The sequence below is a fragment of the Python bivittatus genome, unplaced genomic scaffold (genome assembly GCF_059951505.1).
Source record: "Python bivittatus isolate LINGU-HERP-01145 unplaced genomic scaffold, Pbiv_v1 ctg000400_np1212, whole genome shotgun sequence".
Classification (NCBI taxonomy): Eukaryota; Metazoa; Chordata; class Lepidosauria; order Squamata; family Pythonidae; genus Python; species Python bivittatus.
In genome coordinates this window covers 7,652,541-7,667,233 of record NW_028277073.1, presented here as the reverse complement: position 1 = coordinate 7,667,233, position 14,693 = coordinate 7,652,541, and the positions used below count along the sequence as shown (strand labels likewise).

Below are 14,693 nucleotides of genomic sequence, written 5' to 3'. Positions count from 1 at the left end.
CCATGGTGGCTAGGGGAGGGGGACAGAGGGCGAGGGGAGTGGGGCAGTCGGAGTCAGAGACAGGATAGGATTGTGGTGGTGATGGGCAATGGGAGATATTGCAGGAGGCAGAGGGTGGGCCATACACGGGGAGTGTGGGAGTGATGTCTTATATCTATCCCACACTCCAGCCCTCTGCCTACATCCCCACTTACCAGTTATCAAACTTTAGGCAGTGCTGGACTCCAGCTGGTATTACTTAATGTTAGGTTGGTCTCTAATAAAGTTAATCTCATCTGGAATGTGATCCTGGATGAGAGGGCTAACCTAGCATGTACTGCAGAGGGGTCTTGCAGAGCTGAGCAAAGAAAGGGGAGTGCCCCTCTCAAAAACGTGCCCATTGGGGTTTTGGGTATGGCACCAGCCACAACTCCATGGCTGGGGTAGGGGTGGGGTTGCTGTTGTCTATTGGGAACTGTGAAGGCTGCCGGGGCACTGTCTCACAAATAGCCTGGTGTGAGACCCTATTTGTGAGGTTGGGATGAGGGGTCAGTTGGGAGTTCTGCTACTGCACAGCTTCCCTGCTGCATAGTGGCCTTCCTACCTGCTCTGCTTGAGGTTGTCTCCAGCCTGGCAGTGGAGTTCCCCAAATGTATGGTTCTGCCATCATTGAACCTGACCCAACTTTTTGCAGGTCCGACCCAGAGGGGAGGCCACATGCTGGAACTGGCTTTTGTTCCAGGGTAGTGGATGCATGATCTGGAGTTAGGGGATATTGCCATCTGTCCCTTTACCATAGCATATCTCCTCCCCACCCCCCACCAGGGAGGCAGGGTCTATTTGATTGGCCCACCCCAGACACCTAATGGACCCTATGGGTTTCAAAGGGAGCTTGGTTTTTTTCCTGAAGTTTTGATACTTGGTTCAACTGAGGCCTTAGTCACTGCCTGGAATAAGGTGGTGTCAGCAGCCTTAGATAGGATCGTGCCTATGTGGACCCTCTCTGGGCACAGACCCCAGTATGCCCCCTGGTTTTCAGAGGGCCTGAAGGGAATGAAGCAGCAAAATGATGCCTGGAGCACTGCTTGTGGAAAATTAAGAATGAATCCAACCAGATGCAGTTAAGAGCCTTTGTTAAAGCCTACCTTGTGGTGATAAGGGCAATGAAAAAGCTTTATTTCTCTGCCCTTATTACATCCTCTGAGTATCGGCCAGTGGCCCTCTTCAGGACAAATCAGTCCCTTCTAGGTCAGAAGGGATCAATGGAGCATCTGTGGGGTCGCTATGAGGACTGTTCCCGATACCTGCTGAATAAAATTGCTCAGATCTGTTCTGAGTTGGACTCCAACTGGACAGGTCCTATGGAGGTAATGGAGGCACAGTCTTGTGACGTTATCTGGGAGGAATTTGAGCCTGTTAGTCCTGAGGAAGTGGACAGGGTCCTCAGAGCTGTGGATGCAGCCACCTCTGTATTCCTGCCCTTCCTGGTTGGTTAAGGCCACATATGGGTGGATCCATGCAGTGGTAAATACCTCTTTGAGAGAGGGGGTGGTCCTGCCAGCTCTGAAAGAGGCAATGGTGCACCCCTTCCTCAAGAGGCCATCCATGGATTCAGCCAATCTGGACAATTTTCATCTAGTCTTCAACCTTCCCTTTTTAGGGAAGGTTGTTGAGAAGGTGGTTGGCTTCTAGCTTCAGAGGGCCCTGGAGGAAGCAGATTATCTGGGCCCTTTCCAGCCAGGATTCAGACCTGGATACAGTGCAGCTTTCGTCATGCTTGTTGGTGGTTTACAGTGAGTTCAGGATGGCTCTTCCCCCTCCTTTTTAATATCTACATGAAGCCACTGGGGGAGGTCATCTGTCAGTTCAGGGTCAGGTATCATCAATATGCTGGTGATACACGGCTATAGATCTCTGTCCCGGCCACCCACGTTTTGTCCCAATGTCTCAAGGCTGTGAGGGGCTGGATGAGAAAGAACAGGTTGTGGCTCAACCCTGCTAAGACTGAGTGGCTATGGGTTGTGGTTCCCCCTGATCTGGGAAGTTGCTCTCTTCATTCTACAATATCAGATCTTGATTAAACAGAAATACTCATCTGCCTTAACTGTGGTTAGAGGTGATAGAGCAGAGAGAATTTGTTCCAGGGAAGAACAAATAAGGGCCAGCATGGTATAGTAATAAGTATTGAACTAGAAGTGGGGAGAGCCAGATTTAAGTATGTCTTCAGCCTTGGAGAAGATATCCCATAACTTAGGGCTAGTCACATTCTCTCTCTCTTTTTTTTTTTAATCTGCGCTCAGTCATTACCGACTCTGCAGTGACTGCTTGGATGAGTCCTTGCAGTTTTCAAGACAAGGTGTTTCGGAAGTGGTTTGCCAGAGCCTCCTTCCTAGAGCAGAGCCCAGCTGGCGAGCGCAGGAGGTGGAGTTTCCGTTGCTTTGCGCCCTTTTCGGGCGAGCGTGGTTTAGCGCTTACCGGCAACTGCTCCTGACTCCTTTTGCAAGGCGCCGCCAGCATTTTTCCTCCCACCGGAGTGAGAGTCCCCATTTATCTACTCACGTGAGTTTTCGAACTGTTGGGTTGACAGGAACTGGGGAGAAACAGGAGCTCACCCTGTTAACGTGAAGGCTGGACTCGAACCGCTGAAGCGTCGACCATTTCTGGCCGGCAACTTTCAGCGTCATTAAGCCACTGCGCCACCGCATCCCCCTCACATTCTCTTAGGCCATCCTAATTCAAAAGGGGATGCTGTGCAAATTAATTTATCATTTAAGGGGTCATGATATTGCAAAATTGTTTTCAACCATTACTTTATTTAGTAGCAATGTATCTTGCTACTTTGTTCCTGTGTCTAAGCAGAACAAGATTAGTTTAACCAAACATTTATTTTTATTTATAAATTTGATTTCTGCGGTGCATGACTTGGGCAGCTTACTGGGGACATTTGTATCATGCCTGACTTTTGTAATATAGAAATTGGAGTATATGTCATGCGTTTAGTCTAGCCTGGAATTAGAATCATTGTATAAGATTATGAAGATGATCTAGAAGCAACTGGATTTTATTGAATCTGTTTGTACTAGCCTAATAATCCTGACAGTAGACTTTTGTACTCCCCTAATATTAAATTGTTAAATATCCTGATGCAATTTTCTATAAGTGTACATTTCTAACAGAAGAGTTTTGCAATTTAATAATATATACAGGCTCCTTACATTACTTTTGTCTAATGCTACAGCCTTTTTTGTAGCCACCAACCTGTTTTAGCAGATCAGTGTCCTACTGTTTCCATCAAAGGAAAAAATCATAATGAATTCTCACTCATTAGAAACATAATTCACATATTTGATTGATCTACCTTCCTCATCTAAAACCAAACCGTAAACCAAAAGGCCAGAGAGCTAATTAGTCATTCTGCCTGACCTGTACGATTGAGCAGAGTTGGCATGCTCCAAGTTCCATAAATTAAGCAGTATCATATGGGACCCAGGAAATGTGCATTCTCTATCACAGTACTGCCCTCTGGAATAACATTACTCCTGAGATCCATCTGGTTCCTACCTTGACCATGTTTAAAAGAGTCCTTAAAACTTTTCCACCAGGCCGTGGGCTAGACTAGGTAGCGGGTACTGTGTGCTGTTTTGTTTTTAGAATGAATGGTTTTTCTTCTTTCAAATACCCGTGGTGTTTTCTCTGTGTGTGTATGTAATGATTTTATTATTGAAAGCTGCCCATAGTCATTATGGAGTTGGGTGGCCTTAGAAATGAAATGAAATGAATAAATTTGCAACATTATGCCCAACTCATGGTGCTTCCCTATGAGAATTCCAATTTCTAATTTTCAGTTCCTCTCATTTGCTTTGTGAGAACATCTTAAGATTTACACAAGAATATCACAAAATAAGAGTGGTGGAATGCCTTAATTGCTATATGTGCACTGTTTCTCTTCTTGGATTCATAATGGTATATTGGTTTGTAAATTTTCCCAATCACTTGCAATCTGATCGATAGTCATGCTTTCTACGTCTAAATCTCAGAGCTCATCCATACTTCACCACAGTTTGGCTTAAAGATGCTTACTAAATTAAGGATATGTCCTCATGCTGTCTTCATCTTATTCCTAGTCCACATCTTAGTCCACCAAACTTTGTATTTAGCTGATACAGTAGATTAAAATCTACTGCTGTTTCAATCTGCTAAGCCTCACTATACATGGTTTCTTGCCCATCAGCAATGACTAGCAGGAGCTGGGATCACCCAGTTCCTAATAGCTGTTTACAGCTACAGTGCACACAGCTACAGTCTTCAGCCCTGGCAACTGCCTGTGGAGTTTAACTTCCCAAAGAAAAAGGAAGATTCCCTGTGCAAAAGTATGTCTTCTCTCCTCATTTGTTTAGTGATTTCATCAAAAAGTTTGCTATTCAGAGACTACAGACTTTTTGGAAGAGTCTTTGGGGCAAACTGGAAAAGCTTTAGGATTTTTTTCCTATGCAAAGTTAGGTGCTGTTCCCATAAGTCCAAGTTTTTCTAGTTTTTCATTTTCCCCAGTTACTGAAGAAGTGGTAGGTAAAATAGTTTCAGAAGTTATCTAACACCATTAGATCTTTTCCATTCCTTCCTTTATACATCAATTCTTCCTTCTTTTTCTATATTCTTAACTAGGTTGGTTAATTTTTTAAATGCAAATATTTGTCCAGATTCTCTGAAACATTAACATTCACCCTATTCTTGGGGGTGGGGAAAGGAGGGGGAATTCTTGGATCTTTCAGTTTGTTCTAGCTTTTATCTCCCTTTTGTTTTTGTCCAAAACAAGCCAAAACAAGTTATTCCCACCCAATTCCTTCCTTCTTTGTTGGACCATTTCAGGGAGGTTTTATGAGGGCCATTCTGTTGAATCAGCACTGGCTTTGGTTGTCAGTGATTTCCTGGTGGCTAAGGGAAATCACTAGTCAGCACTGGTGCTGCTGGTTTTGTCTGTGGTATTTGACCACCTTGATCACAAAATCTTGCTGTCTTCTCTGAGTTCATTAGGTATTGAAGATATAGTTCTGTGTTGGTTTCAGCTGAGTTTTGACCACTTTACATTAAACTTTAAAAGAACCAAGCTGTTTTTTTTTCATCCTGATCATCCTTCTTTTTCCCCTTCTGTATTTACTTTTGGTTTTCAGCACTGTCATTTGGATATGTCATCAGTAGTATGTGATTTGGGAATTCATATTGATTAGAAATGCTCTTTAAATATCTGGAGAATTCATTTTTTTGCTCTGTTGACAAAACTTCATGATTCTGCTCTCCAAGGTCCCAAATAGTGGAGTTTATGCTTGCAGAACTCTCTTAGTTCATCTCTAATTCTTCTTTTTGCCAGTCCCTATGCTGGCTGAGTCTTTGGGAATGTGATCAGTTTAAATGGATGGCTTTGACCTTACAGGCCATGTATACAGGAACACCCAGCTATTTGAATAACTTGGATTATAATTCATGTTGTTATGCACTCGGCTCCATCATGCAATCAAGATCAATCAGTTTTTCCTCATGTCAAAATTACTATGTCCACATTTTAGGGTTTTTTCTAGTTCCTATCCTCTGAAATAGATTCCTCCTTGAATTATGTCTGGCATCTGACTACGTGAAGGTTAAAAGCCCTTACAATGCTGCTTTTAGCAAGATCTTTCTGAAGTCAGAAGAACTATCAATATCCAATATAAATTTACACTGTGGTTGTGTTGATATTAGGAAATCTCTTCCATTTATTATTAAACTGTTTACTGCTAATGTTAGTTTATATTGTGTTATATATGTATTGCTTTGCTCGTACTGCATGTAGCTACTCTAGCTACTATTCTATTACTACTACTACATTAATCTGGAGGGGAGCAATCCCTCCGGTGTTGTTTTGCTTTTGGTGCTGCAGCTTTTGACTGCTTTTCTGCAGTAGGAACAGCAGAGTGGATGGATGAATTACAATGTCAGGACAGGAAGGGGTGGCAGGAGAAGCAAGGAGTTCACCTGCTAGTACTGTCAACAGCCCCCTATCATCTCTTTTTAAAATGAGAGAATCAGCAAGCAGCAGCAAGTAAGCATAACCGAGAAAGAGAGAGAGAGAGATCATCTGTGGCTCAACCATGGGATTCCTGGTAAAGCAGAAGAGGCAGAAAGCAGCTACCCCACAGTTCAGGCACTGACAGATGGCTACATTCATGGGTCTAGCCATCTGTCAGAATTTCCTTTTTCCCCAGCCTAACCCCATATTAGGGAGAGCAATTGATGGATGTTTTTCCCATCAGCAAGAAATCCACCAATCACTTTTCTTATACTTTAAAGCTGTGAGGAAATCACCATTTGCCAGCCTTGTTACTGAGACAGATTAGAGCTTAGCAGTCAGGCTAAAGCTAAGAGCACTGCCTCAGACAGTGGAGGAAATAATGTTAAAATTGCTGCCTGAATGATATCTCTGTGAATTGGTGAATTGTTATAAAGATTAAAATAGTGGTGATAACCAATTATTATCTTGAAGAAAAAAATAATAAAGGTTTCCTGTCACATTTGGATGGAAATTGGCTAAAAAATGACTGTAGCCTACAATCTGCACTCCAAATTAGGTATGAATTTCATGCAAAAGATGAAAAGCTTTATCTTTTTATTTTGTTTGTTTTCCAGCCTGACAGTGCTTATCAAGGGGGAGTCTTTTTTCTTACAGTCCATTTTCCAACAGACTACCCATTCAAACCACCAAAGGTAAACATTATTTTTAAAAATACAGTGTATTCATTTTAATATCAGGGCTTGGCCTCATGTTCTGATGGGAAAATTTACTAGGCATAGATATTTTATTAAAATAAGAGAATAGAATAAATAGATCAGAGCACAGAGTATTTTGAGACAACTGCAGAAGAATTCAAACACAAATTAGTTCACAATATTCTACATTTGTCATGGTGAGTTCAGCTATTCCTGTGCTTAATTTTTTTAAAAAATCATTTTTAAATGTATGTCTTTTACAACAGATTCCGGTTGATGGATCTTTGAGGTCCTAGGGAATAGGAAACAGATCCTATTAGCCTGAGATCTGCTCCTCCACTCTCAACACTTGCTTGCCAATGTGCATTTTAGAACAAAAGGGTCAAGCTGTTGCTTAAGGAAGTTAGTCCTTGGTTTCTGATCTGTATATGCAATATAAAATAGGGATATTACTCTAATATACAGTGGTGCTACCAAGCCTGGGAGGCTCATGCTCCAGGTGCCTTCCTGGGATCCACACCACTCTTGCCATCCTACCATTCAGGTCTGTTCTTTGGTGCTCTTTCCCCCTTATGGCATGTTCCTTTTCTCTCTGCAGTCATATCTAGCATTTTTTTTTCTTTTTCCAGAGAAATTCTGTCAGATAGGAAGGCAGCAGTTGATGCACTAAACTGAATACGTTGGCTGTCCAAGAGCAGTGGTCTGAACTTGCATCTGGTGGCACTGTTGCTAGCATTATTGTAATTTTAATTTTTCAGTGGACTTGAAAATTACTCTGACAACATACATTTAATAGAAAACTATATAAAGATCAAAGGGACTTAAAATTTCAATCGTTTTATGTGGTAGTGTATTTTACTCAGATAATTTAGTTATAACTGTTGTTGTGTTAACAACAGTATGAAGAAAAAGAATTAAATTCATCCCCTACCAAATCAGCAGAAAAAATAACATATAACAGCTACATCACAGAAATTGATTTTCTTGACATTTTTGCATAGACATATATTAGGGTTGTACGAAGCCTCAAAGGGGCACTTTGCTTCAATTGCTTGTTTTAGGCTAATGATAACTGTTGCTTTTAATTGCTTCTATGCTATATATTGAATTGGTTGTACTATGGATATATATGCATATCACAATTTTACATAAAAGTCTGAATAAAATATTATCTTATTTCATTATAATCAGCTATACATATTCTATGTTTAAAAGCAACTTATTCATAAATCACACTTAACATCGTCTTGAGTCCTCAATGGACTCAATGTAACTGGGCCCTAAATTTATATTTCCAATGCTAAATAAGTCTCTCGGCAATAAAAAGGGCATGAAGAATCTATTTCTATTGTCCAGCTATCAATTTCAGTGTAATATGTATACAATGCAGAAGAATATGGACATCCAAAAATATTAAAAACTGTCTCAAAATCGAGTTAATATATTTTATGATTTCTTCCCAAATATAATAATTCTTAAGACATTGCAAAAATGTCTGTTGGAATGAATTCATAATACTCATATTCATTCATTTTTCCAGATCTAGTAACTCCTACAAGATAATGAATATCACCACTGATGATCTCTTAGGGGCAACTGGGTCTGGAAAAAAGAATGAGTATGTGTTTTATGAAAACATGACCTTGATCAGATTTGGGCATGAGGATTGCTCAGTCCTTCCAAAGAGAGGTCAAGCTATTAGATATTACTCAGTATATATAATCTCTGAGAAACCTTCAGAAAATCCATCCAACAAATAGTCTTATTTATTGATTTGGCGTGACTATTCACTACTTATTCATAAAGGTATTTTGCTTTGAAAAATGTCAGACACTTTTCTGAAATTCCGAATCAATAAAATAGAAAATATCTAGTATATGTGGTACAAGCAATTTAATTTCTTTCTTTTTTACATTCTTATGTTGCAGATTGCATTCACTACAAAAATATACCATCCAAACATAAATAGTAATGGAAGTATTTGTCTTGATATCTTGAGGTCACAGTGGTCACCAGCACTGACTGTATCTAAAGGTAACTCTATTTGTGAAGCATACTAACAATATCCTTTTTGTGTATATATTCTGTTAGATTTATATTCTGCAAGGAATCCCTGAGTGAGATAATTAAATAACCAAGCCAAGAAGCCTGAATTTGTTACTGTGCATTGGGCATAAGCAGTTGCTGTTGTCTTTGAAGGAGATTTTAAAAGATGATTAAAGTTGGTGACTGTAGGGATCAAAGTGGGGTCTTCAGAGGAAGGAAGCCTGCATAGCCTGAGAGAGCTCTTCTGGGAGAAGATCTGGAGAGCAGGAGACTGTTGTACAGTAGTTTTGAAGCTTCAGTTAGGCAGCAAAACCCATTGTAGGAGGAGTTAGCTTATGGTAGCAAAAAATCAGTTTGGTAGCACATTTTTTGATTAACATTTTTTAATCTGCACACATTTCACGCAGCTCACAAAAACGTGTACCTTTTAATAAAATGTGTTAGTTGGAAAAGGTGCTACCAGGCTCCTGACTTCTTGCAGCAAAATTCAGTATCAGACATATTAAGCAAAAAACAAATCAAAAAGGACTTTAGCAAATAGTATCTGAAATACCCAAATCATCCTTGATGCCAGAAGCAGCAGAACAAACTGGAGGCAGAGGAATACTGCTACATGGTATTTGTTCTAGGTTGTGAGGGATTAGTTGGAATAAACATTAGGAAGACCTAACCTGAGGGACAAAGCCATAAGTTATGATAGCTTACATAGCTGGGAAAGACTTTATTATACATGAAATGCATTAAATATAACTATCCCTGGATAACTAAGAACTATACACTTTAAGCAATATTATCTTACCATCTGAAAAGCAACACTTTACTTCTTAATCTTAATTTTACTCATCTTTTGAGCTATTCTGTAGTAATGATGTCAACCCCATGCTTAAGCCATAGGAACCAAGCTACTGAGTTTCTCTAAGGTATAGTGGGGTTATTTTGGTGACAGTGGTTTAAGGTTTTATTAAATAATGTAGCACTGAATTCCATTGACTTAGGTCTCAGATATTAAGAATGAAACATAATAGAATTCCACAGGATTTTGCTTTATTCCACTGTTACTCTCACATTGTGTAGTTACTGTCATATTGTGTAGTGTGTACATGGATGAGTAACAAGGCTGCCTTCAGGTTAAATATCCTTTGCCTATGGAAACCCAACTTTGAGTTGCCACTCATATATAGCATTTTTTCCCCCAGTTTCAGTACCTTGGATCCATTTCATGCATTTCACTTACTCAGCAATACTAAAAAATACTTCTTAGTGGCCAGATCCTTGCTTTAAAAAATGGGGTCAGAAGAGGGGAACTGGCCTCACTAGAAGTATAATGTCATTTTGAACAGCTGCTTCCAAGAAAACTACCATGCTTAATAATTTTTAAAAATATTTTGGAAATGGAGACACTCCAGCCAAAAAAGGAGATATGGAAACAGCCTCTTTTAAATTAGTGTTCAGTTATAATTATAATTTGTTCAGTGACAAGTTACTAATAAAACTCAGCAGCGAATTGAGGATTGCATTTTTAAAATAGTAACTCCCATGTAATAAAGTGTTTTGGGGGGGGGTTTTACTGAAAAAAAGTAAAATATTTCCCTAAAGCATGTCCTGGCCTAATACATGTAGTCCTCACTTAATGACCACAATAGGGATTGGAAAATTGGTTGTTAAGCAAGGTGGTCATTAAGTGAGTCACCACGTGATCAGACCCAATTTTATGACTACTTTTACAATGGTCATTAAGTGAATCACATTTGTTAAGCGAATCACGTGGTTAACACATAAGCGAATTATGTGTTCATTAAACAAATCATGCTTCTCCAATCAATGCCTTTGAAATCAAGAATGGATGTTTTTTGCCAGAATTAACAACCACATGATTCACTTAACAATGATGTGATTCACTTAACAACCATCGTAAAAAAGGTCGCAAATAATGATCACATGACTGGGGGGGTGCGACAGTTTGATATGGTTGTAAGTGTGAGTACAGGTTGTAGAGCACTTTTTCTGAGGCTGTCGTAACTTTGAACTGTTGTTAAACAAATGGTCATTAAGCGAGGACTAGCTGTATAGGTATTTGGTTCTGCTTATGCACATTTACATATGGGTAATGAATTTTGATGAGGTTAACTTGGAACTGCTGCATTGTTTTTAAGGTTGGAAGTGGGATAAAAAAAGGGAATATTGTATGCTTATTTTGGTAATAGATCTTTAAAAAGTAAAGACTTAGGATGTATTGAAGTGTGTATTGTGATTTCTCTCGTACTGCTAGAATAAGGAGGCCAAATTTCCCTCAGGTGACTAGGAAGCACCACTGGAATTGGGCAGAGTTGCAGTTATGCTAGAATACCTGTGAGTGCAGGAGCTTATAAATCTGGGAAGCACCTAGTTTCCTCAAATGTTGGAAAACAGGATCTACTGAATTAGAACAAATGAAAAATCAGTAGCTACTTTTTGGGCCTAATTAGTATCTTAGCATCATGAAAACTCTGATTTTTTTTCCTTTCACTCTAGTTCTTTTGTCCATATGCTCTTTACTTTGTGACCCTAATCCAGATGACCCTTTAGTACCAGATATTGCACAAATCTACAAGTCAGACAAGGAAAAGTACGTATCAATATTATTTCAAAAATTGTAAGCCACTAGTTTGCTCTTTTCTGTTTTTTCTCCTTGCACCCAAAAGATATGAAATGATTCAGTTACTTTGCTAGGCATTTTTTTCAGTCACTTTAGCGGTCTTAACCCTGGAAAAATGATTTTGTTATTAATAGTATTTTGCACTTTTGTCTACATTCTGAATTTTCTTTTCCTATACTCGTCCTTTGTTATATAGCTTAAATTCAGATTTCTTAAACCAAAGTAGCAATTAACGTTTGTCACAAGTGTGAGTTTTATCTTGAATGACGATTTGTCAGCTTGGTTAAAATATGTAGTCAAACTTCTAGATTATGGGCGCAAATTCTTTTTGGGATAAGAGACCACAAATGGCCTTGGCAAATGTATTAGACTGCATGTAGACAGGCAAGGGGAAATATGCTTGTAATCAAACTATAAAATAGATTTGTCCAGAGTAAAACCAACATTTGTTTAGACTATTCAGTCAAAAACTACTAAATGTAATTTGAATTTACTTACCAGAAATCAGTAATTCTTGGGCTACAAACTACAAAAAACAAGACAGATTGGGCACATGTAAGTTGTGTGCCTAGATTCTAGAATATAAACTATTTTACTAAGTTTTGAAAGCCCAACTCAAATCAGAATTAACTTCCCTAGCATAATTGAAAGATAACTTCATTTGATTGCTTTGGATATCATTAAAATGAACTTGTATGAGTCTTATTATCATTGATTTGTTGTTCAGAATAAGTTCTGTGTCTATAGCAGGTGGCAGCACCACAACAGCTTTGGCTATCTTAAAATGCTAAGCAGGGTCTGAGCGGCAGATCAGATCAGCGAAAAATATTACAGAAGTTGGCAGTGAAAACCACTTATGCTACATTGTCCTGTCTAGGAGTGTGCACAAAATGGAAAATGTGCTTTGTCCAACCCAAAGCAAACCTGTTTCCTGAAGTCCTGCCAAACTGTTTCAGGGCAGTCAAAACCCATAATGTTTTAGTTATTGCAGGTTTCAGCCAAAATCAAAATCCAGAGGGATATTAATGAGTTTTTTTCAGGGCAAATAGGACGAGATAGATGTGTTTTACTCCCTCTCTCACCTCCTCTACTTGGCTTGTGTTCCAGTTACTCACCTCCAATCTTCTCAGCTTCCTTCCTTTCCCTGCATCCCCTCTACTATTGCCATCAGCGTACTAGTGTATCATATCCCACCAGCCTACTACCAATCTTCTCAGTGCCTTCTCTTCTCCCCCCACCCCCGGATCTACTGCCAGTGTCCACACATGCCATCACCAAGGAAGCTCCTCAGCCCTGGTGTTTTCTCACTTTCCCCCTTCCCCCCTCCCCAACAAGCCTTTTCTCCCTGGAACAGCTGCATTCCATATCCAGAGCAAAAGAGCCCCTTATTGTTTCCAATATAGTGATTTATTGATTCATTATGTGCCATCAAGTCAGTATCCCCTCTTAGCAACCACATAGGTAGATTTCCTCCATGACGATCTGTCCCTAACCTGGTTCTTCAGGTCTTCCAACAGCGCACCCATTACCACTGATGAGTCCATCTGCCTTGCTGCTGGTTGTACCTTTTGTCTTTCCTTCCACCTTTCCCAGTATCACAAACTTCTCCAGATAGCTAGGTCTTCACATAATGTGCCCAAAATATGATAATTTGAGCCTAGTTATTTGTGCCTCAAGTAAGAAGTCTGGATTGAATTGTTCTATTATCCATTTGTTCACTTTCTTCTCTACACCAAAGTTCAAAAGGATCAATACTCTGTCTTGCTTCTTTGAAGTCAAACTTTTGCTTCCATAGGGCGTCACAGGGAAAACCATTACCTGCACTGTTCTGATCTTTGTAGGTATATACAATCACGGCATCTGAATACTTTTTCCAAGGGCTCCACTGCTACTCAGCTGAGTACTGGTCTGTGATGCATGTCTTGACTGCTGACTCCTTTATTGTTGATGGTTGGTCCTAAAAAGCAGAAGCTAGCTACCACTTCATTGTGATTTCTAAGACTAGTTGCTATACACGTTGTCTTTAGTTTGGCCTTTATATTTAGCCTTACCTCATTTTTTCACTTATGTTCCTTGATTTTCATTATTAAAGCTTCCAGATCATTTGCATTTCAGCTATCAGTGTCATCAGCATAAGCACAGGTTATTGAAGTTTCTTCCTCCAATTTTAGAACTCTGCTCATCTTCCAATCCAGCTTCCCTTAATATATATTCAGCATATAGGTTGAAGGGGAGAGTATACAGTCTTGTCTCATTCCTTTGCCAAGCCAGTCTGTTTCTCCATGTTTGGTCTGGACTGTGGCTTCCTAACCTACATATAGATTTCTCATGAGGACAGTGAGATGTTTCAAGATTCCCATGTTCCTAAGCACATTCCAATTAAAGACCTTTCTGTAATCCATAAAGTACATATTGATGTCTTTTTGGTAATCTTTCGCCTTTTTTCATTCTTTCTTTTACAGCCCCAGACTAATATGTTGGCTTACTCATTATCTAGTAGGCATCAACAATAATATCTTTTGTTGCTCAGCTTTTTCTAAAGCCACCTTTAACATCAGGCATCTTCCTTTCCATGTGGGGCTCTAATTTGCATTGGATATCCTAACCATTATTTTGCTAGCATGTGAAATTAAGGATATTGTATAATAGTTTGCACACTATTAAATCTCTTTTCTTTGGAATTAGCGTGTAAACTAACCTCTTCCAATCTGTTGGCCACTATGTCATTCTCTAGTTTATTCCATGTACAGACCAGTATATCGAAAACATGCACATTTCAGTTCAGGCATGGACTACCCAAAACTGTCCTGTACATGGAACATTTTGCACAACCCTGGCCCTATTCATGTAAACAGCATGAGTTGAGTTCAACTTGAAGTCTTTAACAAGTCCAAAGTTTTGAATTAAGGGTTAAACTGATTTAAATTTGCTACTAGATCCTCTGTCTTAAAACTGTTGACTGTTATGCTTTGGAGTGGCAAGACAATGTATCTTTTATCTGTTCTTAATCTAAGGAAGGTAAGTAGGCAAATTGTAAATACACTTCGATTTCAAAGCTTGGAAAATGTTTCACATACTGAACTAGCTGGGTTTTTTTTAAAACATCTCCTTAACTGTCCTAAGATAAGAACCGGAGAAAAGACATGAAGGCACAGTAGGATGACAGTACTTATAGTACTGATTATCATCCTTTAATTATTATGGAAGGTATGAGCCTCCCTTATCTCTTGAAGTGTTGACCATGTACCTATGTGGCACCACATGCTTGCTAAGGTGTCCCTGTAAAACTCCACCA

General features: G+C 39.4%; 1 protein-coding gene across 3 annotated transcripts in view; it reads left to right on the top strand.

Annotated features, from left to right (window-relative positions):
• Positions 1 to 14,693, top strand: part of UBE2D1 (ubiquitin conjugating enzyme E2 D1) — a 37,633-nt gene that overhangs the window by 19,537 nt on the left and 3,403 nt on the right. For all 3 annotated transcript variants that reach the window (XM_088144392.1, XM_088144393.1, XM_088144394.1), the window contains 3 exons: positions 6,637 to 6,714; positions 8,646 to 8,751; positions 11,275 to 11,368. In XM_088144392.1, coding sequence (XP_088000518.1) covers positions 6,637 to 6,714; positions 8,646 to 8,751; positions 11,275 to 11,368 — 278 coding nt within the window. The remainder of the gene's footprint in view (positions 1 to 6,636; positions 6,715 to 8,645; positions 8,752 to 11,274; positions 11,369 to 14,693) is intronic.